Source organism: Taudactylus pleione, unplaced genomic scaffold (assembly GCF_031769625.1).
Source record: "Taudactylus pleione unplaced genomic scaffold, aTauple2 ptg000270l, whole genome shotgun sequence".
NCBI lineage: Eukaryota > Metazoa > Chordata > Amphibia > Anura > Myobatrachidae > Taudactylus > Taudactylus pleione.
The window spans coordinates 1,370,162-1,397,858 of NW_028284672.1; the positions used below are offsets into that span (position 1 = coordinate 1,370,162).

At 44.0% G+C, this 27,697-nt stretch overlaps 1 protein-coding gene across 3 annotated transcripts; it reads left to right on the plus strand.

Moving 5' to 3' along the window:
* Positions 1-26,869, plus strand: ZPR1 (ZPR1 zinc finger). 3 transcript variants are annotated; one of them, XM_088481354.1, is made up of 14 exons: positions 1-270; positions 3,388-3,549; positions 6,210-6,300; positions 6,382-6,452; positions 9,030-9,116; positions 10,029-10,151; positions 15,528-15,593; positions 19,904-19,970; positions 20,630-20,700; positions 20,783-20,872; positions 22,037-22,147; positions 24,647-24,736; positions 26,006-26,071; positions 26,174-26,869. In XM_088481354.1, the coding sequence occupies exons 1-14, from the start codon at positions 157-159 to the stop codon at positions 26,306-26,308; spliced, it is 1,344 nt and encodes a 447-aa protein (XP_088337480.1). In that variant the 5' UTR covers positions 1-156; the 3' UTR covers positions 26,309-26,869. The 3 variants fall into 3 exon arrangements, with proteins under 3 accessions (XP_088337480.1, XP_088337481.1, XP_088337482.1); XM_088481355.1 differs by having other exon boundaries at positions 3,388-3,528; XM_088481356.1 differs by lacking the exon at positions 3,388-3,549.
* Positions 26,870-27,697: the final 828 nt, after the last annotated feature.

Consider the following 27,697-nt stretch of genomic DNA (forward strand, 5'->3'; position numbering starts at 1 on the left):
CTTGTTCTTGTTAGAAGGTGTGACACCCACGTTTAGCTGACAGCTAGTTCCGGGTCACACAGAGGGAAGCTGCAGCACATGGTGGTAACCGGAGGAAGCGGCGCCGGCTCTGCTGACAGCTGAGTGACCGGAGGACGCAGTGTAGGAGGCGGCGTTATGTCGGTTCTCCGTCCCCCCTCCTCTGCCCCGGTGTTCCGGGATATCAGCGCTGAGGATGAGGAGCAGCAGCCGGCAGAGATCGAGTCCCTGTGCATGAACTGCTACCAGAATGTGAGCCCCGGGGAAAGAGGAGCATGGCTGGGGAGCAGAAGGGGATCTATCTACTTCCCTAGAAGCAGTGGGTGGGCAGTGGCCGGGCTGGGGTGGGTGTAAACACCGCACATAGATATTAGGCTACATATAGTCGTTATATTTTCAACACAATAATATTTACAAGTAATTTGGGCACATGTAAAAGGCACCGCACCCTCCTGTGCCTGGGGATAACTAGGATAGCTGTATATAGCCTTATATATACTAAGTGTGCCAGTGACTCCTGGATATTGCATTCACTGATAAGTGTGCCAGCAGTGACTGCTGTTTATAGCATTATATATACTGATAAGTGTGCCAGCGGTGACTGCTGTGTATAGCATTATATATACTGATAAGTGTGCCAGTGGTGCCTGCTGTGTATAGCATTATATATACTGATAAGTGTGCCAGTGGTGCCTGCTGTGTATAGCATTATATATACTGATAAGTGTGCCAGTGGTGCCTGCTGTGTATAGCATTATATATACTGATAAGTGTGCCAGTGGTGCCTGCTGTGTATAGCATTATATATACTGATAAGTGTGCCAGTGGTGCCTGCTGTGTATAGCATTATATATACTGATAAGTGTGCCAGCAGTGACTGCTGCGTATAGCATTATATATACTGATAAGTGTGCCAGCAGTGACTGCTGCGTATAGCATTATATATACTGATAAGTGTGCCAGCAGTGACTGCTGCGTATAGCATTATATATACACTGATAAGTGTGCCAGCAGTGACTGCTGCGTATAGCATTATATATACTGATTAGTGTGCCAGCAGTGACTGCTGTTTATAGCATTATATATACTGATAAGTGTGCCAGCAGTGACTGCTGCGTATAGCATTATATATACTGATAAGTGTGCCAGCAGTGACTGCTGCGTATAGCATTATATATACTGATAAGTGTGCCAGCAGTGACTGCTGCGTATAGCATTATATATACTGATAAGTGTGCCAGCAGTGACTGCTGCGTATAGCATTATATATACTGATAAGTGTGCCAGCAGTGACTGCTGCGTATAGCATTATATATACTGATAAGTGTGCCAGCAGTGACTGCTGCGTATAGCATTATATATACTGATAAGTGTGCCAGCAGTGACTGCTGCGTATAGCATTATATATACTGATAAGTGTGCCAGCAGTGACTGCTGCGTATAGCATTATATATACTGATAAGTGTGCCAGCAGTGACTGCTGCGTATAGCATTATATATACTGATAAGTGTGCCAGCAGTGACTGCTGCGTATAGCATTATATATACTGATAAGTGTGCCAGCAGTGACTGCTGCGTATAGCATTATATATACTGATAAGTGTGCCAGCGGTGACTGCTGCGTATAGCATTATATATACTGATAAGTGTGCCAGTGGTGACTGCTGTGTATAGCATTATATATACTGATAAGTGTACCAGCAGTGACTGCTGCGTATAGCATCATACTGTATATACTGATAAGTGTGCCAGCAGCTGCTGTGACAGTGTGCTCTTGTTACCGCCTGTTCCACTTATTTTCTAGTTGCAAGTAAAAATGCCAATGGCTTGGGTAATTAGAAACAACAGTTCTACTATCAGACCCAATTCCGTGCATTTTCCAAGTATTACAAATGCATTTAAGTCCCACCAGCATGTAAGTAGCAAGATATGCCAAAATGGTAATATGCATGTACAGCAAACAAATACTGCATTCTCCAGTGTGTAATGGTATGTACAGCACGCCTACGAAAATGGAGCAAATTAGACTGTGCCCCTTCTGAGACCACCGCCTCTTGTCAGCACAGTGAGGACCATTGGGAGGTACAGATGTGTCCTCGGTCATCATACTCAGCGTAGTGTGAAAAACCCAGCGGTGGTGAAGCTGTGTATTTCATGCCGTGGGTTCTCTTGCGCCTCACCACGCCCACCCACGCTATTGCCATGCCACGACTAGGACGCCTGTTTGCTGCGATACAGCAAGCGTGAGCTTGGACACATTTGTATTTATAAGTATCCCATGCCCAAAACATTCCCTACATAGCCAGATACCATCAATGTACATATATATCGTGAATGTTTAGGTGCATTTTATTAACTGAAAGCTAAAAAGTAAAATCTGCTTCACAACACCCCTAAAGCATGTAGCAGATATTAGGGGTATTCAATATGTGTGCGATAACATCGTTTTTTGCGTTAATATCGCACTTTTTAACTTTTTTGCTTTAATATCACTGGTTTTAGTTTTACACCGTATTCAATTTCAGAGACTTATCGCAGTTTTGAAAAGTCTTTGATAAAAAACGGTGATAACTTTTCACCATTGAATAGGTGTCGAAAAAAGTGCAGAATTGGGGTTTAGGGGGTGCAGGCTTAAAAAAAAATAGCCTGCACACCTGAGATTGACATTTAAAAAAGAGCTGTCAAAAAAAGTAAAAAAAAAAAAAATAGGGACACCCCAAAAAATTAATTTAAAAATTGGGGTGAAAAAAAAAAATGGGAAAAAATTGTTAAACAATAGGGAAATAGGTTCACGGCTATTCTGCAACTATGCGGCAGGTGTATTGAAGAATAGAATTATAGCGGCAGGTGCACAAATGCAGAATTTTTAAAAACTTACTTTAGGGACATCAAAATATGCTAGTACCCATTTTCATGTACCCCAAATTTGATGGGACCATTTAAAAAAACGAAAAAAATAACCTAAGTGCTCTTCTGCATCACTTCTTCAATGTCGGGAAAAAAACACCTGCTGCGGCTATTTAAATCCCCAACTTTCAATTAAAGGCTAAAACGGGGGTACCCATAGTGTTCCCCCATGTTTTTACAACTTTAGGGGGGTCTTACAATTATTTTAAGGAAAAATTCGTAACTTTACGCAAATCCAACTTCGGAGTTTCCCGTTTTCGTTAATTTGATATTGAATACGGGGATAAGCGGGAGCGCGCACCAGACTTAACGCAGAAAAAAACTCTGATATGAAACGTTAACTTCGGCAGTGAAGTTAACGTTTCATATTGAATACCCCTCATAGACTTGTCTCATGTTTGTGAACCTGAAGGCACAGCTTGCTTAGGGGTCTTTCTTTCTGTCTGATTCTTCTCTCTACAGGGGATGACGCGTCTTTTGCTGACCAAAGTGCCTTTCTTCAAGGAGATCATTGTCAGCTCATTCACATGCAATTCATGTGGCTGGTGCAACACTGAGATCCAGTCTGCGGGCCGGATAATGGAGCAAGGTGTCCAGTATTCGGTCAGTGTCAGGAACAAGAGGGTGAGGAGCAGTGTGGCTACAGAAGCTGAACATATTGTTAAGACAATTGTGATAGAATGTAAATTGCAACAAAGTTAGATCCGAGGTGACAAAGTGACTTAAAAGAAAATACAACCTTGAGTACATGTATGTGCTCCCTCCCATAATCCTGCACTGGATAAAGGTTATAAATTATTGTCCAGTGCATCTAGTATGTTTGTGTGGTCATGGAATACTGAATCTTTCTTTTTGGGTGGACACTGTAATGCTTTGCTTGGGGAAGGGGGGACATGGTGGTGATATTGTTTTGTAGAGACAGTTTAGCATTTAATAGGGTTTTGTTTTTTTTTCGGGGGATTGGCTGGTTGTGTGTTTGGAACAAACAATGTATAATATGGTTATTTATGCTTTTTACCATGTAACTGTTTTAGTAATCATTTCCTGGTAATTATGAGGTATGGTGCTGGTACCAGCCTATTTGTATATCTGTGCCCCTAGTTTGTGTTACTTGCAAGTTTAGAATTACAAATCAGACTCCTAACTTATGGCTAAAGTTGTCCAGCCTGAGATGAACTGTTTTTGCCCATAATGCATATTCCTTTGTAATACTTACTGGTTGTGTGGGCCCTCCTGTAACTTTATACTAAATGCATTGCTATATATTTTCCACTTCATCATGTTTTTTTGTCTTTATGAAAACCAGGTGTAGTGAGGTTTGCTTTTATTGCCCTATGATACAATCTGTCATAGTTACATATACTGGGTTTGATTCAGAGATGTACTTTCATCTGCGATGTGCAGAATGGGTACTTTGATTACACTCGCAGAACCCTCCCAGCTGCAGTATGACTGACATGCTGCTGCATTTGCGGCCGAGGCTGGTCATCGTTCCTGTCGCCTCTGTTTTCCGGGAGGAATGAGGGGCTAGGGTTTGTGTTGGCGGACGCAGATTCCTGGCCTCTGAAGTAACCAGCACCTGGTCAGGCTGCGGGTTGCGATGGTGCTTACAGATGCAGCAAGGAGATGTATGACGCTTCCTTCTGCATTAAGACGGCCGGAATTGCAAAGCTGCTTGTATGCGGCTCTTCAATTCCGTCCATCTCTGTATCTGGCTCACTGGGCACAATGAATTCCTGTGGGGTATGGATTATTCAACTCTCATCCGAGTAGCAGCAACAGATCGTGTTCTAAGGAATTCATGCACAATTGATTATTCTATTTCATTTGGTCTGTTGTACCCACAGGATAATCCTCACATGTCCTGGTGTGGGTACTAGGTGACCAAAGCCGACAAACCTTGCTCCTTAGAATAAAAGGAGAATGGTGAGCGGTGATGATTGATGCGGTTGGTTAGTTTGTAGGAGGACCTAGAAGAGAAAAGCATGTTTTTTCTAGTTTGTCTGAATATGGTCGATGGGCCAGTCCATATTCATGTTTATTCCTGTTATTCTTTTATCTATATGGCACAAGTGTCCAAATCGCTAAACAGAGTAAAGCTGGGTATACACTTAGCGATGTGTACCCAGCCCGACATCGCCAACGACAGTACCTAATGGGGGAGCCGGCATCGGTAAGTGCAGGGCCTTAGAAGGATGTCTCTGACGAGGCATGCATAGTCGGCGACATAGCTGGTACACACTAGGCTATATGCCCGATATGTCATTCCGAACCGCTGGATCGGACGACATATTGTCTAGTGTGAACCCAGCATAAGAGTCGCATTGAAGCACACTCTTTTAATATAAAAAGTAAAACATGTATAAAAGGGAAATACTACACTATGAAGTAAGATGACTTTGCAAGTGATAATAAATAAATAATCCTCAATAACCCACCAGCAATTGGGAGGATGGGCAGACACCCCAGACCCCCCCCCCCATATTTCTGACAGAGTCTGCAGCCCTCATACACAGCAAAGCTCTTAGATTTACCAACCTCTGGAATGCGGTGTTGGCCCCCACAGTGAAAGCCATCTGAAGATGGCATTAGCTCTTTGTAGTCTGTGGGCTACGTTTTGCTAAAATTACTTAGAAAGGGTATCTCCAGGGCCCTCCCCGGTAATGGTCGTCGTACATGCGTGGTCAGTAGACCGTGCATGCGAGGAGCGAAGAGACCGCTGCTGCTGTCATTTCACCATCGCATGTGAATGTTAATACATTTGGGTGGCATATACCTTCTTATTTCTGCAAATAATGGTGATAAGAAATAAGAATCATTGGGTCTGAGACCTGCTAATTGATAAATATGCTCCAAAGGGAGATGGGATATAACCGGAGGGGAACTTTGAAGAATGAGGTGGGAGGGCAGAGAGAAGACGGCTAAGAGGGTGAGATGATCTAATCTGCTTTGATGAGCAGGTGTGTTTTCAGGAATCGATTGAAGCAGTGCAGGCTGGGCGACAGTCTGATGGAGCAGGGAAGTGGGTTCTAGAGGAGGGGAGCAGCATGGGAGAAGTATTGGATGCGGTAGTGGGAGTAGGTAATCGGCACAGAGGCAAGGTGATCGTCAGAGGAAGAGTGGAGAGAGAGAGAGAAAGAGGGGGAGTGTGGATTGTATGAGAAGCTTGGTCTAGCACACAGGAAAATGAGAGCGAGTACATACAGGGGTCCCCATGGCCTGTATGATTGTCTCTCTGCCCCAAATCCACATATTTCAATGTACACACTGTTTTCTCTATATAGGATGTGAACCGTGAGGTGGTGAAAACAGACTATGCAACAACCCGCATCCCTGAGATTGATTTTGAGATCCCAGCTTGTACGCAGAAAGGATGTGAGTATACATAGCTGAGCACCTTTTTGTTGTACAGCCCAGAACATACACGCGTGACTCACTATCTCTGTTCTCTACCAGCGCTCTCTACAATTGAAGGAATCCTTGAAAGAACTATTGTGGGTCTGCAGCAGGAACAGCCCCACCGAAGGGTAAGAATCTGCTACTGTGATACCTTTCAGGAGCCAATACCATCCTCCCCTCCCTCCTGTGCATGCTACACTTAGGAATGCAAGTCTGGTACACAAAGGTTTGATACTGATGACATTTGGGGGGTTTATTTGCCATGTGTTTTTGCCTGCAGAATTGATAACAACAATGGTATTAAGTGCAACACAATGTGGGTGCTATATGGGTTGCATATCCAAACTTATCAGGAAAGAGTTCTAGACAGTGTTTACCAAACTCAGTCTTCAAGGCACTCTACCAGACCAGGTTTTAAGGGTATTCATGCTTGGGAACAGGTAACTTAATACTACCTTGGTCATTTTGATTTAACCAAGCATAGATGTCTTTAAAACCTGTACTGTTAGGGTGCCTTGCAGACTAAGTTTGGGAAACATTGTGTCAAGAGCTGAACTTGTACAGAAACAAACACTGGGGCAGGTAGTACTACCCGCGCCTGTGTATTTTTTATTTTTATTTTTTTTAGCAGCCATGAAAGCGGGACAGACTCTCATTGGCTGCTGCACCCACGGCCGGAGCTCACTGATGAGCTCCACCTTCCGGCTCCCGCAGCGGGTGTTGGGAGAGATGTCATGACGTCTCTCCCGTAGAATGGGCCTGGAGGAAGGTGGAACGGACAGCAACAGGCGTGGGGATTCAGGTAAGTGTTTGTCCTATATATGTAAGGGGTACTGCATAGGGTGGGGGGGGGGACTACTACTGGGGGCACTGCAGAGGGGGGCAGTTATGGGATATAATTGTTTGAGGATGGGGGCAACTATCATTAAAATTAATGGAGGAAGAGGGACAGTTATGGGGCATAATTATAATTGTGGGAGGAGGAGGACCGTTCTGGGACTTAATTAAAATTTGTAGGAGGGGGCACTTATGGGGCATAATTGTGTGAGGAGAGGGCAGAGTCTAAATACCACAGTATAGATTAGTTTAGTTGTATTTATTTTTTAATGTTGCCCACACTGTCTTATAGGTTGAAGATCCCTGGGTTAGAGGATAGGACAGAGTTTATGATCTAAACATTCAGATATTTCAGTATTCCTGTAGAGATAAGGATGGCAGTATGTTCCTTTAAAATAAAAGCTCTTCTAGAACAAGGAGACACTGAAATTGGAGGAGAAATGTTCACAGAATAGTCTCCCAGCAGTTGTGGAGATGAATCCTACAGTAAAAGCTTCAGAGCGCATGGGATAAACATATTGGTGCTGCTGAGAATTAGAAAATACTAGCTATTGCCACAGCTTCACCAATGATAATATATCGTTTAGGCCAGCATTCCGTGTATTTGAGGTGTTCCAGTTGTTTCACTTTGTATAGGGGCCCTGTCGTGGGAGTGGCCCATATGACCTGCAGCTCTATCCAGACTGGTGACAGCTGGGGCCTTCACCCACCTCTCACACCAATGTCACTGTGTGCCCTGTGCACAGACTGCTATGTAGTCTGTCCTGTTCAAGTGAATGCTAGCCCAAATCACCTCTCCCCTCACCCCTTATCAGCCACACACATGGTGCCACACCTATCTCTTGCAGTAATGATGTAAATAAATAGTTTTTGTAATTGCTCAGCTTTTACTTGAATGATATGAAACAAAGTGCAGGTTATTTCTAGGAGTTTCCACTACAAAATGATGGAGTTTATATGAAAATCAGTTCAGTAGTTTTTGCGCCAAATTGGAAGAAACAGACACAACGTGCTTATTATATTAGTATAGATTAATACGGGGAAGAAAACACACAGAAATGACAAGACTATGACAAGACTATAAAACTTGTACTTTTATGACTTATCTGCTGTTTTAAGCTCAGATTTACACTGTATAAGCGAGTAACTCTCACTTCAATAGCAGAAATGTACGGACAAATCAGCTGAGACATACAGCCAGGTAACTTGCACAGAGCTGTTATAGTTGCTACATCTTGCTATTGAGCTCTGTGCATACAGATGTGCCCACCTAGCGTTTTTGTGCCATATAGCGTTACTCCGTCGCAGGTACGATTCCCAGACTTTTGTATCTCTTCCTGAATTTTGTGTCTTATGTGCATAGTAGACGCATATAAAGTCACTTACGGTGTACCAGGCAGACTAGCTTAGTACTCTTGTCACAAAAGAATTGGTATAAAGTTGCAGAATAAGCATAGCGATACGTGGAGCAGGACACCCCTCTATCGGACCTTCTCTTTTAACTGACTGGCACACAGAAGTACATGATACAGTATGCCAGCACCAATAGTCACTGTCATTTTGCATTAGTGATGTGAATAAAACGCACATATTGTGAAAAGGTCTCTGGCTGCAAATTACATGGTTCCTCAAACAGGGCTATTTGGCACCATATGAGGATAGGTGTAAGTGGGCACATCTGTAATTCTGGGCCTAAATCCTGCACATTGTTTAGAAAGACTCTTCAACATGTAAATGAATTTTGAAGCTGGAGCCCAGGACTGAGCTATTTTAGTTATGAATCTGATAAAGTGTTTATTATTCTTTAAAGGGCTTAATTTATCATACAGTAAGTGTATAGGCATCACATATCACACTTTTTCCTGCAGGCTGAAGATGCGCAAGTTGCACAGAAAATTGATGATTTCATTGCAAAACTACAGAGTATGAAAGCTGGGGAGACGTCCTTCACATTTGTAAGCAGAGTAGCCTTAGACTGGTTCTAGTGTCGGTGAATTAAACACTCAAGCGTCGTGTGTGTGTGTGTGTTGTGCATGTCTAGAATATGTAAAGCTGGGTACACACTATATGCACAGACGGTGTAACGGTTAGCATTACTGCCTCACAGCACTGAGGTCATGGGTTCGATTCCCACCATGGCCCTACCTGTGTGGAGTTTGTATATCTCCCTGTGCTTGTGTGTGTTTCCTCCGGGTACTCCGGTTTCCTCCCACACTCCAAAAAATATACTGGTAGGTTAATTGGCTCCCAACACAAATTAACCCTAGTGTGTAAGTGTGTGAGCATGTGGTGGGAAATATAGATTGTAAGCTTCACTGGGGCAGGGACTGATGTGAATGGCCAAATATTCTCTGTAAAGCGCTGTGGAATATGTGTGCGCTATATAAATTACTGCTAATAAATAATAATAATGATATATCTTACACATTGTATAGTGTATAAGCCAGATACGTCCATCGCATCCAACTTGCTGTATGAACATCAGTATACTTGGCAAAGGAACGTACACTCATATTCAGTACATCTTGTACTCATGGAGACAAATGCACTGTGACAGTATTACTGTGACAGTATTACAGAGGGTGCATGTATGTATCAGACACAGAGGGGTTGATGTAGAGTTGCTGTGTGTAGTGGAAGTACCAGAAGCCGGAACACCTAATATATTTCTGGCCTTGTTAAAGGCAGACTGAAAGGGAGGAGAAACCGTTGGAATGTATAACCCACGTCCACTAGATGTGGAGCTCTATCCATACTTGGGGGGGATGTGGGCACTGCCCTTGAATGAAATTGGATGGAGAACTTACTGGCTCAGACATAATGTCTATTATAATATTGGTGTATGTCCAAAATCTATTCTGTTTTAGGTCCTAGATGACCCCTCTGGGAACAGTTTTGTGGAGAATCTATTTGCCCCCCAGACAGATGAAGCCCTTACAGTTACACATTACAGGAGAAGCAAAGAACAGGATTCTCTACTAGGGATTGAGGTGAGATCAACTTACATTTATGTAACATTTTTGCCTTTATTTCTCCTTCATCCACTAGGGGACACTGGAGCTTCATGACAGTGGGGTATAGACGGTGGGTTGAGTTGAGCCTGGCACTTTAAAAATCTACAAGTGTGACTGGCTCCTCCCCCTCTATGCCCCATCAGCCCCAGTTTTTAGAATGTGCCCGAGTAGAGCCGGTGCACAGGGGCTGTCTCCAGCCCTTAAGTGTGTGTGTATATATATATATATATATATATATATATATGTATATATATATATATATATATATATATATATATATATATATATTAATTTATAAAGAAGAAACAAGAGGACAGGCAGACTGTTAGCTGTGACAGTCTGCCTGCATCGTGGGAGCCGCCAGAGAGGGGACCACACGGCTACTGCAGCCTGTGTCCGGTCACCCTATGGAGGGGAGGCTGCCTTTTGGCAGTGAAGGAGTCATCAGACTCAGCGGGGCCCGCCACAGCTAACACTGGCTTGTGTCCGGGTCCCCGCTCTCCCCTCACAGCCCAGCGCTCTGGCCGCAGCAGCCCTGTGAGTATGCACACCTCTCCTGTCTAGCAGGAGAGGTGAAAATAATTTGCTGGGGTTTTTTAACAGCGCGCGGCTGTCAGTGCCACGCTGGTGTTGCGGAAGAACACCAGCGCTGGCTGTTAGGTAGGCTCTGCAGAGGAAGCGGCGGTCCTACCTGTGCGTGCCGGTGCTTGTGTAAAGGCACCGGCACGTTAATCACTGGCGGCAGTCGTGCCGCTGGCCCCCGCGTGCGGCTGGGATGCAGGGCTATGCCGCGCGCATATAATAGTGGCGGCCATTGACAAAAGGGGGTGGAGCTTATAGGCCCTCCTCCTCTTCCTCCTTCACTGCTGGGCTCGTTTGGCGCGCTCTGAGAGGGAGTGGCGCCTCTGTAGAGCTAGAGCGGATCGGAGGGGAGAAGACTGAGCTTCTACAGGGGGTCTGTAATTACAGTAAGGTAGTTCACTACCTTCTGTTTTTTTTTATTGATCTGCTCCTCCCTTATATTGCACTGTCTGCCCCTGTTACTGAGCTGCATTATTATTGAAATTCTGCTCCTCCTATACTGCTCTGTCTGCATCCTGAGTAGCATTATTATTGAAATTCTGCTCCTCCCTTATTGCTCTGTCTGCTCCCATACTTGAGTAGCATTATTATTGAAATTCTGCTTCTCCCTATACTCCTTTTGCACTACTGAGTTGCACGTGGTGTCTGTCTGTGAGTGAATGATGACATCCAGAACAGAAAAAGCTGCTTCACAAAAGCTGTTTGCCTGCAGTAAGTGCAGGAAAAAATTTACCCATGCTCGCTCCGAAGGGTCTTCCCTGTGCGAGACGTGTGAAGCAGAGAGTGCTAGCACGCAGTCTGTCACTCCCTCCTTCATAAATAGTTTGGCAGGGGTCGTGGCGGATCTTTCTTCTGAATTAGCCGCTTCCCGTAGGGAACGGGAGGCCGCCAGAGATCTACCTAGCACATCTCACCCTTCTTTTCTAGCAACAGAACCAGCGTGGGCTAAGAATTTAGTCCGCTCGGTGAATAGCCTTGCTCAGGTTATGGGTTCTGCGTCTAAAGCTCCTGAAGCTACGGTAAGTCGCTCATCTAAGAAGAGGGCTCTTCCGGCGGTTCTCCAGTCGGATGAGGACTCTGCAGCGGATCACTCGTCTCAGGAGGAAGGGGAGATGCTGGACGAATCAGACGTAGAGACTTACTCACAAGAACCTGAGGCAATGCAAGGTATTGATTCACTCATCCTAGCGGTGAGGGAAGTTCTTAAGATTTCTGGCCCGGAAGCTCCAGAATCGTTAGAAGACTCCTTGTTTGCCAGGTCACAGAAGATTGCTATCACATTCCCTGTTTCTCTCCAGTTGGACGAACAGATGACGGCAGCTTGGCAGAATCCGGACCGTAAATTCCAGATTCCTAAGCGTTTTTTCTCTTTACCCGTTTCCTGCCGAAAATAGAAAGAGGTGGGAGACCCCGCCACCTGTGGATTCTTCGGTTTCTCGGTTGTCAAAGAAGACCACGTTACCGGTTCCAGGAGCTACTACATTGAAGGAAACCTCAGAGCGGAGATTAGAAACCACTTTGAAATCCATTTATACGGCTGCAGGTGCTCTTCTCCGGCCGGCCTTGGTAGGATCTTGGGTCAACAAGGCTGTGGAAAAGTGGGCGGAACAATTGACTGAGGGTCTTAAATCCAACACTCCGCGGGCAGATCTGATTACCTTGGCAGAACATATTCAGGAGTCTGCAGTATACTTAGGAGACGCCTCCAGAGATATCGGCCAGGTAGGCTCTAGGATTTCTGCTTCGGCGATCTCTGCTCGCCGGGCACTTTGGCTTCGTGCCTGGCAAGCGGATGCTGAGTCAAAGAGAGCAGTGGAAGCTCTTCCTTTCACAGGCGATATTTTATTTGGTCCAGAGCTGGACAAGTGGATCTCGCTGGCCACTGGAGGTAAGAGTACTTTTCTACCGTCATCAGCACCTCCTCCGCGTCGCTCATTTAGGGGACCTTCATTTCGTTCCTTTCGAGCATCTGCAAGATTTCAGGGACGATCGCGAGGTTCGTCTTCAGCGGGGCGAGGAGGCCGGGCTAGAGGACGTCAAGCGACTAATGCCCGCCGTCCAGATCCCAAGCCAGCAGACAAGCCTGTGGCATGACGGGCTCCCATCCCATCTCAGAGATCCGAAGGTGGGGGCTCGCCTCCAGCGTTTCTCGGAGGTTTGGAGATGGACTTCTCCAGATACTTGGGTTCGGAATCTGGTATCTCAGGGATACAAGATCGAGTTCGCTTTCACTCCTCCTGTGCGTTATTTTACAACAGGTTTGCCCGTCGATCCCTTGAAGCAACTAATTTTGCGTCAAGCGATCGAGAAACTTTTGCTGGCCGAGGTTCTGGTGGCGGTTCCCACTGCACAAAGACAACAAGGGTTTTACTCAAACCTTTTTGTGGTTCCGAAACCGGATGGGTCAGTCAGACCCATTCTGAATCTGAAATCCTTGAACCAGTATCTTTCATTTCACAGGTTCAAAATGGAGTCTCTCCATTCTGTCATTGCGGGACTAGAGGCAGGAGAGTTTCTGGTGTCGATCGATATCAAGGACGCCTATCTGCATGTCCCAATTTGGGTTCCTCACCAGGCTTTCCTCAGATTTGCCATCAAGGAAGCTCATTATCAGTTTCAGGCCCTGCCGTTCGGTCTCTCGTCAGCTCCCAGGGTATTCACCAAGGTGATGGCCGTCATGGTATCCCACTTGCGCTCTCGGGGGGTGACGATAGTTCCGTACCTAGACGATTTACTCATCAAGGCTCCAACGGCAGAAGTCCTTTTACACCAAGTGTCCCTTACACATCAGATTCTCATTCAACACGGATGGATTGTGAACTTCCAGAAGTCTCAGTTGATGCCGTCCCAGAGACTTCAGTTCCTAGGAATGATTCTAGACACTGTTCTGCTTCGTGTATTCTTGCCAAGGGACAAGGCCATAGCCATACAGGAGCTGGTTCGTTTGGTGCTCAGACCCAGGAAAATGTCCGTGCATCTTTGCATCCGTCTCCTGGGAAAGATGGTGGCTTCCTTCGAGGCCATCCAATTCGGCAGATTTCACTCCAGAATTTTTCAACTGGATCTTCTGTCTCAATGGTCCGGGTCCCACCTACAGATGCATCGGCTGGTGCGTCTGTCTCCATTCCTACCATGCTTAGGGCTAGAAAACCGGTAACATCAGCGCATTATCATCGCATTTGGAGGGCTTATATCTCCTGGTGTGAGGGTCGTGGATCTTCCACTTCCTCTTTTCATTTACCTCGTCTTCTTCTTTTTCTTCAAAAAGGCCTTGATGCGGGCCTACGCTTGAGATCGCTTAAAGTGCAGATTTCTGCTCTTTCTATTTTTTTCCAGCGTCGCCTAGCTCTGATTCCGGAGGTTCAGACCTTTTTTCAAGGGGTACTTAGAATTCAGCCCCCCTTTGTGCCACCCACGGCTCCTTGGGACCTGAATCTTGTTTTATCTTTTCTTCAGTCATCCACCTTTGAGCCTTTGCAGGATGTGGAATTGAAGTATTTGACTTGGAAGATGATCCTTTTATTGGCCCTGGCTTCGGCCAGACGAGTGTCTGAACTTGGAGCCTTTTCCTGCTGTTCTCCTTACTTGATTTTTCACGAAGATCGGGCGGAACTTCGTACCCGCCCTTCCTTTTTGCCCAAGGTGGTCTCGGGTTTTCATCTGAATCAGCCGATTGTAGTCCCAGTGTTGTCGGACTCTTCCGGGGATTCTCACTCTTTGGATGTGGTTCGGGCACTTCGCATTTATGTGGCCCGTACTGAGGGACTACGTAAATCAGAGGCTCTGTTCGTCCTTTATGATGCTGATCGGCGTGGCTGGCCTGCATCTAAGCAGAATTTTGGCCAGGTGGATTCGTCTGACTATTCGTCAGGCATATGTTGCTTCTGCTCGACCACCGCCGGTATCCATTTCTGCGCATTCTACGCGCTCTGTGGGTACTTCTTGGGCGGCACGTAGAGGTGTCTCGGCTTCACAGCTTTGTAGAGCAGCTACGTGGTCTTCGGTTCATACTTTTGTACGTTTCTACAGATTTGACACTTTTGCGGCTTCTGCTTCAAATTTTGGTCGCAGTGTCTTGCAGGGCGTTCAGCACTCTCCCCCCCAGGAGGGTAGCTTTGGGACGTCCCCACTGTCATGAAGCTCCAGTGTCCCCTAGTGGATGAAGGAGAAAACAGGATTTTGGTACTTACCGTTAAATCCATTTCTCCGATTCCACAGGGGACACTGGACGCCCACCCAGTGCTTCTTGCCTGTTATCAATTACTTGTTCTGCTTCAGTTCTGTTGCAGTTTGGTCTGTTTTCGTTGTGTGACTGTTTATCACTGCAGCCTGCTGTGTTCTTGCAGTGTGTCAGTATGTTGGATTGTTTCTTTCCTGTTCTCCTTCTCTGTTCTTCAGTCTGTTCTCCGTCTCCTCTCGGGCTCAGTTCTTTAAAACTGGGGCTGATGGGGCATAGAGGGGGAGGAGCCAGTCACACTTGTAGATTTTTAAAGTGCCAGGCTCAACTCAACCCACCGTCTATACCCCACTGTCATGAAGCTCCAGTGTCCCCTGTGGAATCGGAGAAATGGATTTAACGGTAAGTACCAAAATCCTGTTTTCATAGTGCTGTGCTGTGTTGCTATGAACAGTGTTTGTGTGTGTGTGTGTTTGTTTCCATTCCTAATTCTTATAAGCAAATACCAAATGAAAAATGATAATGTTAGTAGTTTGAATCGGAAATTCTACATTTGAGAATGAGACTTTTTTTTTTTTTTTTTTTTTGGAAAGGGCTTGAATGGGCAGCAGAACTCTGAAGAGACATCTGAGGTCCATGCAGAAGACATGAGAGATGAGGTAAGATGCTATGCTAGGCATGTGTCACCTACTTCGGGTTAATTTGTAAATAGGAGATCCTAATCCATTACAGCATTAACAGGATTAGTTCTGTATAGATGAGGAAGGTTGGGTGATTCTGGAAGCATCGTCTTAGCCAGTGTGGTCATGGCACGCAGACATCATTTACTATATATCGAAGAGGCCCATAGGGCTACAGCCTTCAAAACCAGATGGGCCTCGTCACATGAGTTCACCTTTGGCTTTAATGGTGTGGCTGCTGATTCCATGGTACTTACAGCTGTAGATTTTTATAATGTGGGTCAGACCATGTTCAGTGTTAGGAAAACCTGTTCTGGCCAAGAATTTCTACAGTGTTGGAAGATCTTCCTGATTTTATTTTATTTTTTCCCTCCTCCTTTAGGTTGGACAGGTTTGTGGTGTTCTTGCAAGTATGGTCTGGAAGGGTGTTGTATCTCTGGTCTTTTAAATGTCCTGGTCTCTGCCCCCTCAGTTTTCTTTGCGGGAAAAAAAGGTGATCTGAGGTACAGACCTTGCTTTGGGAAGTGATCATGTGTAGCCTCACTAAAGGACTATTTACTAATTTGATTGGCTGGTACCTTACCTCCGTTCACTTTATCTCCTAACAAAGCTTAGTGAATAGACTATAGCTCGTTGGGCTCTATACCTGGTGCTGACCGGTTTACAGCACTCTCCTTTGACCCATTGGATTTGGTGGACTTAAAGTTGTTTTATCCAGAAGATTACTTCTCTGTTTGCTTTCTTCATGAGGATAAATTGGGAACCCACATTCAATCTCTGGCTCAATCCTGCTGGTTCCAGCTACACAACATCACTCGCATTAGGCCTTTCCTCTCCCAGAATGCTACCAAACTGATTATTCATTCACTAATCATTTCTCGGCTCGACTACTACAACCTTCTCCTTACTGGCCTCCCACATTGCCATCTTGCTCCCCTCCAGTCTGTTCTCAATGCTGCAGCTACACTTCTCTTCCTCTCCCGCCATTCCACTTCTGCTGCTCCCCCTCTGCCAAAACCTGCCCTGGCTCCCATTCCCCTACAGAATACTCTTCAAACCCCTCACCTTCACATACAAGGACCTCTACTGCTCCCTACATCTCCATCCTCATCCCCTTACATACTCCCTCCCGCCCACTCCGGTCTGCCAATGACTGTTACCTCGCCTCCACCCTGGTTACTTCATCTCATGCTCGTATCCAAGATTTTGCCCGTGCAGCCCCCCTTCACTGGAATGAACTCCCTCGCTTGATTAGGCTCTCCCCGACCTTGCAGAGCTTCAAACATGCTCTGATAACCCACCTGTTCATTAAAGCATATCCTTCCACCACATAACCGTGTCACCAAGTCTCTGTCCCTCCCACCATCTCTACCTCGCCTACTTCCTGCACGCAGGTGCCCCTCTACACACTTATGCCATATGTCGTCTGTCTCCCCTAGATTGTAAGCTGCGAGGAGTAGGGTCCTCCTCCCCAATGTCTCACAGCCTTCTTCTCTAGCACGTCTATGACAGCCTTCACCTTCCCAGCTGTATTGTGTATGGAGGATTGTGTTGCTAATTGTTACTTGTGCTCTGTTTATAATTTGGTTACTGTATTGTAATGTTTTGTGTACCCTTTACTCTATGTACGGCGCTGTGGACCACTTCTGGCGCCTTATAAATAAAATTTAAAAATAACCAGAAGCCCTGTCTTGTAGGTCTACATTACTCAATTCTTGGAAAATAAGTGAGAAGATAGTGCCAGCATATTTTAAGTTACTGTATATACTCGAGTATAAGTCGACCCGAATATAAGCCGAGGTACTTACTTTTACCACAAAAAACTGGGAAAACTTATTGACTCGAGTATAAGCCTAGGATGGGAAATGCAGCAGCTGGTAGTGCCCCCAGTAGTAATCCTCCAGTAGTAATTCCTCCCCCCCCCTTGTAGTGCCCCCAGTAGTAATCCATCCCCCCCCCCCTGGTAGTGCCCCCAGTAGTCCTAATAAAAATTTAAAAAAACCCACTTACCTGAAACCCTGGTCCCGCTGCTGCTATCAGCTCCTGCGGCCGCTTTGCATTATGGGAGAGACATCATCATGACGTCTATCCCCTTACCCAGTGCGGTAGCCGGAAGATGGCTCCCGCAGTGGGAGCAGCAGCAGCAGCCGATGAGTCTGACAGACTCTCATCTGCTGCCGATTACAACAAACACACAGCTGCCGGCTCCGGTGGCTGTGTGTTTGGCAGTGTGTAGTGCTGACCGAACTCCATCTGGTCAGCGCTACACACGCGGTGCAGCTGTGTCACAGAGACACCTTCTGCACCGCGGCCCGCATGGTACGCTACTCAGCTGCGTACCATGCGGGCATGACTCGAGTACAAGGCGAGGGGTGCTTTTTCAGCACAAAAAATGTGCTGAAAAACTCGGCTTTTACTTGAGTATATACGGTATCTGTGTCAGCCACCATCAACCCCTACATTGGAGGTGTACAGGAATTATGATATAAGTTTATCTGTAGTTGTCTTTCTCTTCCCATAGAGTGATAAATTCTTCTTTGAACTGCCATTAAACTAAACCGTATTAAATAATAAGTTGCCTGGTGACCACAATTCTCTGCACCGTGCAAAAGAGGAAATGCTGCAATACAAAACACGCATCAAGAAATAGGGAAACTGCACACGTGATCCAATCACTACCATGTAACATGACTGTGTACACAAGACAGTACAGAAAGTGCCTCAGCAAAAATAAAGTGCATGTGCTCGTATCAAAGAATGTGAGCTAGGTAAATTGCTTCCAAAATTAAAGTGCTAAAACTCATACCAGACATAAGTGAAAATTACACCTTTATAAAGAATCTCCTGCAGAACATCCAAATTCCTTTTAGTCCACCGCAATTTTCTCATTCAAACGAGAAAAAAAACTATAGTAATGTATGAAACTAAATGATTCTCGCACAACAAATTAACAAATACCCGTACATAAAAACAATTTTAAAGTTGTTTATCTGAGAGAGAACCAGTCCTAGTTCTTTATAGCATAGTGAAAGCGAGGGTGAAGGTCCTGCCACCGTGCCTCAATGCGCAGGGCGGTGACTTCTAAGAGCAGTGCGCTAGCCGGATCTCAGTTGCTGCGCTAAACCGCAGACTTCATATTGAGATGACTTCTATGTCTTTAACAAAAATCAAATAGGTTTTCATTAGGACCTGATGCTCATTTCCAGCCACAGTTGTACCAAGTTCCATTTAATCTGTACATTGTAGTTTATGATCTAGACTGGGATAAGTTTCCAGAGAAGAAGGACTTTATTCACTGTATGAATGTTGTCTCCTCATTAAGGGCCTGATTCAGAGATGGACGGAATTGCACAGCCGCAAACAAGCACGCCTCCTTGCTGCATTTACGTGATCCCAGCGCTGCGACAGAGGTCACCATCGGAACGTTTGTCTATGTTCCTTTGGCCAGGCTGCGGGAGTTAAAGCTTCCCACAGCCTGGCCGGGGTCCTGGCAGCTTGCAAGGCCAGAAAGTCTGCGTGCACCTACGCAGACTCTGGCCTCGACCCTCCCGGAAAACTGGGACGACATGCCCCAGTTTCCGGGAATGCTGCCAGGGAACGCCCCTGCTCCACCTCCAAATGCCGCAGCCTGCCAATCGGGCTGCGGCTGGGGGACACTGCGAGCGTACTCACAGATGGAGGGCTGCACGAGCGCAGTACACGTGCGCAGTCCTCCCACCATCGGAGATGTGCGTTAACCATCGGGTTAGTGTACATCTCTGAATAAGGCCCGAAGTTCACACATTCATAACTTTCTAAGGATTCTACAGGTTGTCTCCAAATATGCCGCATGTAAGGTGCTGCGCATGGCTGCTTCTGAGCATACCCTCCCCTGGGGACAACTTTGGTATGTCCCCAGCATATTCACTACACCTTTATATTCCCAGTCCTATGGAAGATGCTGGAGTCCCACACTTTACACTCGTGTTCTTGGTACTGTTCTCCTTTTTACGATTGTTCCTGTTGGAGAACATTATTCTCATCTCCATCTTCTGTACTCCTGGTTCTGGTCTCAGGGCTTTTGTTTGCTTTCTGTCATATCCAGTGTATCCATAATTTAACAAAAGTACATTCATTCCAATAATCCCCTGTGCATAGAAACGTTTTTAAGTGTTATCTATAGAGTGTCAGGGGCACAAATTTAGCACTGGATGAACCACTTTTGGGGGGCATTGGATAAAAGTTATTACAGACTGGAATACTTTTTTAAAATATATAAAACTAAATGAATACATTCTAATTTCTTACAGGTGCTTCAGTTTCAAACGAACTGTCCTGAATGTAATGCTCCTGCAGCCACCAATATGAAATTGGTGCGTATCCTTCAACATTACACGATTAGGACTAATAGATTTCTAAAATAAACAGCCTTGACATTGGTTTAATGGGCATTAGAGGACCTTGACCGACTGTGTATAATGGTTTTTATAGCTGCCTCCTAACAATGAAATTGAGGTATAAATAAATTAGTGTGTACTATGGGAAAGCTGGAACAAGTAGCAGAGGTTGGATGATTGTGTGTGTGTGGAAATCAGGTGAATATACGGAGGGTTCCACTTCTTCTACAGTCTTTCTGTAGCGAGAGATCGCATGTGGTGGAATGTGACTTATATCAGGCACCTTTGATAGAGGCTGCAGAGTAGTGTCCTTCGGGGTTGGGGTACAATTTCTCTGTTGGAAGGTGTCCACTTACCTGTCCTAGCTTCCCATTTTGCTAAGGTAGTTACATTTCTGCTTGGTGCTCTTATTGTCAGGGATGTGGGCACCAGGTAGTAGTTCAGTGGCCACCAGACTGGTTTAAGTGGACTATAAAAAAAAAACAAAAAAAAAAAACCTTCTTCCAACCACCTCTTAGGTAAATCCTAGGGTGCAGCAGCAAGTAGAGTTGGGCTCGGGGGATGTGTGCTAGGTGGTACCTGAGGCAGAGGTACAAACGGACAACTGATAACTGCCTCATTTCCTTAACTGAACGCCAGAAATTCCTCACTTCAAAGAAGTTGTTATCATGGCAACAAACTGCGATGTCTGCAGCCATCGGACCAATGAGGTAAGCTTTAGCTTCCCTTGGTTTTTATTTTTTTGTATACAGTACAAGAGGTTGGGAATGAGACAAATTGTATCATTTTCAGGTGAAATCAGGAGGAGCTATAGAACCTTTTGGTACCAGAATTACTCTTAACATCACAGACCCATCTGACCTCACTAGGGATATCCTAAAAGTAAGTTTTATGTTAGTACAGATTTATTAGCATGTACATATAACCTAAAGCACTAATCACATTTAATTAATAATTGGAAACTGTACATTTAAATGTTTATTTTTTATTTGAAAAGATTATCTTCAAAATATTTGAAGTGTTACATCTTATTACCACTTGTCTTCATTGTATTTACTCTCTTGGGGTCAATCCAATTAGGTACGAATTGTGAGTTTGTTTCATGAAACTCATAGACTTCGCACGAATACGCGCACCTGAGAATTCTCCAATCCAATTAAAAATACCTATTCGCGGTACTGGCAGCGGAGGGGTGCGAATTGACTGGCAAATGCGATGAGAGAAGTGCATGAAAAAGTGGTAGACCCTCCTGGACCCACCAAAATGTATGATTTTGGTAGCAGGACCATATGGAAGGCTGTTTGTGGGCATTAGGAAAGTACTGAAGGATTTTAAATGGTGTCAAATACAGTGGCTGATTTGTGCTTCTCTCGCCCCCCTCTTCTTTTTTTTTTTTTTTAATACCAAAAAAAAAAAATTATAAAAAGCAAACTTCATATAATATTAAATGAAAAATATTATATAAAAATTTTTTTTAGGGTACTTTGAAAAATTGTAAAAACAAAATTAAAACCATTATCTTTCAATTAAAAATACTGTAGTTAAATTTGGGGTGCCTAAACTAACCAAAAAGTTGATTTTGGGGTAATTTGTGTATGTATGTATGTATGTATGTGTGTATATATATATATATATATATATATATATATATATATATATATATATATATATATATATATATATATACTTTATCATGTAATTATTGGTCTTATCAAGCTAATTAGTCATGCGGGGGAGTGTCCAAGGGGTTCAGCACGTTGTCCTGACATTTTAACTTTTAAAATAAAGATTTTCCTTCCCATCTCTCACCCTCCTGGGAGGTGTGAGTTGCTAATTGGATTGCAAAATTAATTTGCTCTGCAAATTCAAAGAGAAAATAGCAACTCGCAATTCACACCTAATTGGATTGACCCCCTTTATTTTATGCACTGGTATTTCTTTGCAACGCATGAACCTGTACTTGTGGTCTCTTTTTAGTGCTGTTATGTAAATATTTATACATGGGGCGCTTGGATGATGATGATAACTTCTATTTTCATTTGACAGTCTGAAACCTGCAGTGTCAGCATTCCAGAACTGGAGTTTGAGATGGGTATGGGAGCTCTAGGAGGAAAGTTCACCACTCTGGAAGGACTCTTGAAAGACATCAGAGACTTGGTAAGAGATGATACGGTTTCATGATGTTCTATGCTAGTTTTTATCCATTGTTGCGTATTTGTATTAGTTGACTTTCTCCATGTGCTTCAAATCTGGTCAATAGGATTGTTCTACTGTATGTATGCAGTGAAGCCCTTTCCAGTGTCTCCTCTCTTACACAGCACTGTGTTGTATATACTGAAGTGCCAAAAGTCATTGGATAGATTCTAGTATCGTGTAGGACCCCCTCTAGCCCGGCAAAGTGCATCAACTCGACGTGGCATCGATTCCACAAGTGGACGGTAGACCTCTGGAGAGATATTGACCCATGCCATCTGGATAGCTTCCCACATCTCCTTGATATTTGTTTGGTGCAGGATCGTGGGTACAAATGGACTTCTCCACCACATCCCATAAATTCTCGATTGGGTTCATGTTGGGTGAATGCGGTGGTCATACCATTCATCAGAATGCCCCTTGAACCAATTCTGGACAACTTGAGACCAATGACACAGTGCATTATCCTGCTGGAATATTCCATCAGTGTGGGGGTACACGAAGGGCTGCAAATGGTCATCAGGAAATGCAACTTAGTGGTTTCCTGTCAATGATGTTTTCAGACAGACCCAACCCATGCCAAGTGAACACACCCCACATCATTATGGAGCCACCATCAGCCTGCACGGTGCCTTGGTGTCAACTGGGGTCCATGGCCTTATGAGGTCAGCCCACACCCGAACCCTACCATCAGCCCGAAACAACTCCAACTGTGACTCATTGGACCATGCCACATGTTGCCAGTCGTTCAGAGTCCAATTAGCGCCGTAATAAGCCTAGTTGAGGCGCTGTGTCCAGTGTCATAGTGTTAACAGGGGCACTGTGGTGAGTCTTCTGCTCCCATATCCCATGGAAGCTAAAGAACGCTGCACTGACTTGCTGGATGTGCGTCTGGTACCTCCTGCATTCAATGTGAATGTAATTTGAGCCAGTGTCCCTTGTCTGTTACCACGGACAATTCTGGCCAAAAGTCGCTGATTATGATCATCAAGCACTCATGGTCAGCCATTGGACTGTGGGTGGTAATGCCTTCTATGAGGTATGCCCGGTACACACGTGACGCGATAGATAGAGGAATGTTGAATGTCGGCATAACTATGGAAATGGAATGTCCCATCCATCAGGCACCCACTATCATGCCCCGTTTAAACTTTGATAATTCATGTTGCTTTGCATTGAGCAGCTTAGATGGTGTTCAAATTGACTCAAGAGATGTCAGATTACAATAGATGCAGGTCTGGGCATTTCCAAGATGTCACTGTACAATAACGCCACTTGCCATTACCTTTTACATACCGCTATCACATAACTTTTGGAACTTTACTGTATAGTGCCTGAACCCAACTGCAGGAGCTTATTCAGAAAAAGGAAGAAAAGGATATTTGTCTTGCTGTGTCAGCATATGCTTAAGATTGTGGAGACCTACAGTAAGAAAGTTGTTGTAGGAACTTTTGTCTAACCTCTCCATTGAAAATGGTTTGTAAAGGTAAAGCACTAGATAAGGGGAGGTCCCAGTAAAAATCCATTTTGCAAGAGTCTGTGCTGGAGATTAGTGCAGAGTTAGCACAAGTTCTGGAGGTGTTTCCTAGATGCATGTAACAGGATTAGATGTGGGGAACAAAGGGCAGTTCTGAGTCTAGGAATAACCCTAGTCAGCGAGTAGTGCTAACAGGAATAGACACCATTAGGTAAATGGCTTTTGGTGAAAAGATTAATATATAATTTTTTGAAAAGTTAAGGTAACAATAGGACATCCAAGACAAAACGGTTAGAAAGGATAGCCGCATATGGATGTCCTCCATATTGAGGAGGAGGAGTCTTCACTTTCCAAGAGAAGTCTTATAGATAAGTAGAGGGTCTAGAGTTGGGTCTTGTGGTGCACCAGCTGATAAAGGAGAGAGAGAAACACTACTGGAGCGGTCTGACCGATAGGAGGAGGAGAACCATAATCGGGGCAGTATTGGTAGACCAAGGGAGCCTAGCATATGTATGATGAGCAATGTGTCAAATAAGGCAGGGAGACATGTGAGCTGAGTGTAGGCATGCCTATCCTGTAAGGTATAGTGGTTGGAGGAAGGGACTGTAATTTGAGAGAGAATTTGGGTTCGTAAAAACCACATGCATGAATCATGACGGGAAGTTACCAGTGAGAAGATGGGGATATTACAGATGCTAGTTGTGCCTGGAGTGAGCACAGGAGATGGCAAACTGCTGATATGTGAGGAAATGGGGTAATAGGCAGGTGCTAGAGGGCAGAGACTTCATCTATGGGATCAAGCTCTTGTATACACCTTTTTTTTTTTTAGAAACATTCATAAACTAATAATATTAACTAATAATATTAAATGATCTGGTAACACAAACTGCAAAAAAGATTTCTAATGCTCCTTTACAAGATCCTATCTGGTGTTATAATCTGTACAATGCATTTGAAGCCACTCAGTACATTTGATTCATCTCCAGGTGGTTCATAAAAATCCCTTCACTCTTGGCGACAGCTCTACATCAGACAGGAGGGAGAAGCTGCAGGAGTTTGGCAGGAAAATTGATCAGGTAAGAAGACATGTGGATGGGGGAATGCACCTCTAGCCTCTTTTGTGAGTTGCTGTGCCTTTTTGTTCATATTTTTTTCCCCTGTAATTAACTTCAAGCAGCGGTTATTTTGAGTACAGTAATTGCCTAAATGGCGGTACTGTCCAAATTGTGGTGGTGATCATTTAAAAGTCAAGTAAGTGCTGATGAAATGACGGTCAGTTATTATGGAAACATTAACTTTACTTGGTTTTATGAAGCCAGACTTGGGAGGTAGATTTATTGTCTGTTGGGTTTACAAAGCAATCGATGATCGGCAGCTTTGACCAATGAGTTTCAAAGGACAATAGCTGAATCAGGCTTGCTTAGCATTAATTACCATTGATCAACTGATTTTAAAGGGCAAAGTGCTATGAAAACCACAGTTTTCCAAATCTACGCCTAATGGTGCATACACACGATCAGATTTTTTCTTCAGATATGGACGATAACGATTTAAAAATCGTTCAGTCGTTCATATCTGAAGGAAAATCGTTCATATCTGACATGCCTGAACGATGGACGATCAACGATGCGCGTTCCCGTTTGTCAGATAACGATATCTGACATCTGATGGGTTTGCAGTCAGACTTGGACGATTCCATTCATTTTAATGCAGTCAAAAATCGTTCAATCGTTCAAAACTTTGGTCAAATCGTTCAAATCGTTCAGATCGTTTAATCGTTCAATCGTTCATCTGACAAATCTGACAAGTCTGACAAATCTGACCGTGTGTACGCTCCATTAAGCTGCATACACACACAACGATTTAGTTAATGAACGATTTTAGTAAACGATTTTCTCCCTTGAAAAAATGAACTAAAATTTGTTTACTAAAGTTGTTCATTTACTATGTTCATTTAAATGTAATGAACGATTTTTTAGAACTACAAACGATTTTTGCATATTCCCTTACTGAAAATCGTTGAGTTGACAAGTCTGACTGAACTACAAACGTGAACGCGCATGAATGAATATCGTTCATCATTTGACTCAGAAAGTGAACGATTTTTACAAACTATTATCGTTAGACGATATCGTTTAACGATAATCGTTCAAAAAATCGTTGTGTATGTATGCACCTTTAGTCTTAGTAAACGGTCTTACATCCTTGTAGTCACACACCTGTCATCTTGGTAAAACACATTTTATAGTGTAAACCTATGCCTGGAAAGTCTGTACATAACCTCTTACTTACCACGAGCCCCTACTTGCTGCATCATTTGCTAAATATTCTCCCTTTCTTTGTAGATCCTAAAGATACAAATGAAAGCTCATATTATTTTGGATGATCCAGCGGGAAACAGTTTCCTACAGGTAAACCCATAATGTTCTCCAGTGGAAAGACTGGTGATGCCGATTACAGCAAGGATAGTCAATGTCCGCATTCTAATGGTGGCATCTTTCTCTCCTCTATAGAATGTCTATGCCCCAGAGCAGGACCCAGAAATGACAGTAGAGAAGTATGAGAGGTCCTATGAGCAGAATGAAGATCTGGGGCTCAATGACATGAAAACAGAAGGCTATGAAGTGGAAGCGACGAAATGTAGTTAACGTTCAACTATACAAACCTCAATCTCCTAGAAAACCAGAAGAGACATTGGGTTATTTATAATTCTGTTATATAAGTGAATCACGTTACCCGCAGCTGCCTCCTTGTGTATAGTACATGGCGTTTCATCTGGGATCGATGTAATTGGGTAAATAAAATAATTGCTGTTTTTGGAGCTAAACCTTTAGATACTGTACATAAACACATGGAGAAGATTAGCCGTTGACACCTACAGCCCGATGCAGTCTAACCCTAATGCAGAATTGTTTTATCAACTGTAGAGTTATGTGGGGGTGTTTTTGTTTTTTTGTATTTTTTGTTTTTTCATTGATCATTTTTCAATATTCTAATGGTTTCCTTTGCTCATATTTGCGAGACCTAAAAGATGTTTTGGAAAAAAAAACACACTGTCAAATATCCCAAAGCGTTGGGGGTGTTACATTTCTAGAACACCGGTATTTTAAGTTAACTTGGAAACAGCCACAAAGAAACATGTGGTGGTATTTCTTTTTATATATTTATTTTTGGAAGATAAAAAGCAGAAAATTAAAATCCTTACAATACTGAAGACTCTTGTGTTTTAACATATACATGTTGAAAGTAACCTGTATACTCTAACGAATGGAAGGGTGTCTGTGTACTCCTAAGCAATGAAGGTTGGGAAATGAATGGAACGATTCTGAACAAAAACAGCAAACAATGTTTTTTTGCCTCTGGTTTATTTCTACGGGTAAGGCCTAAATGCAGACAACCCTCCTTGTTTGCTTTATAATCTTTGTGTGATGTAACGCATGTGTTCCAGAGGATTCCCCGTTGACTAAAGGGGGACTAAGTATAATTTTCTTTGTGTATTTAGCAAATGTTGAACGGTCCAAGGTTTCTAATGTAGTTATTGATGCTGCTGTATATTGTGGGTGGTCTCTCCTGTTAGAACCTAAAATGACTACCTGTTATTTTCTTGTTAGAGTTTTTCAAATAACAGTCTTCATGGGCAACCATGTAATTCATAATCTTCACTAAAAGTACATGAGCCGGGATTAAAAAATAACGGGTTGCCAATTTTAAAGCTTTATGAAGAGGCCAGTTTAACATTATTATCCTTTTTTTATGGCGCCACAAGGGTTCCACATCACCTTTTTACAAATGAGCAAAACAAGAAAACAATGACTTACAGTACAAAATAATGCAGGACATGGTTTATAGATATGGGTTGGGTACAGGATGCTGGCACTTGGGATCCCGGCAGTCAGAATCCTGACGCCGGCATCCCGACAGGGTAAGGATAGGGATACAGACACCTGTCAGTCGGTATCCTAAAGGGGGAGAGATAAAGTGGAGAAGTTGGCCATAGCAACCAATCGGCTTCTGGAAAGGTCACTGCAATGGCACTA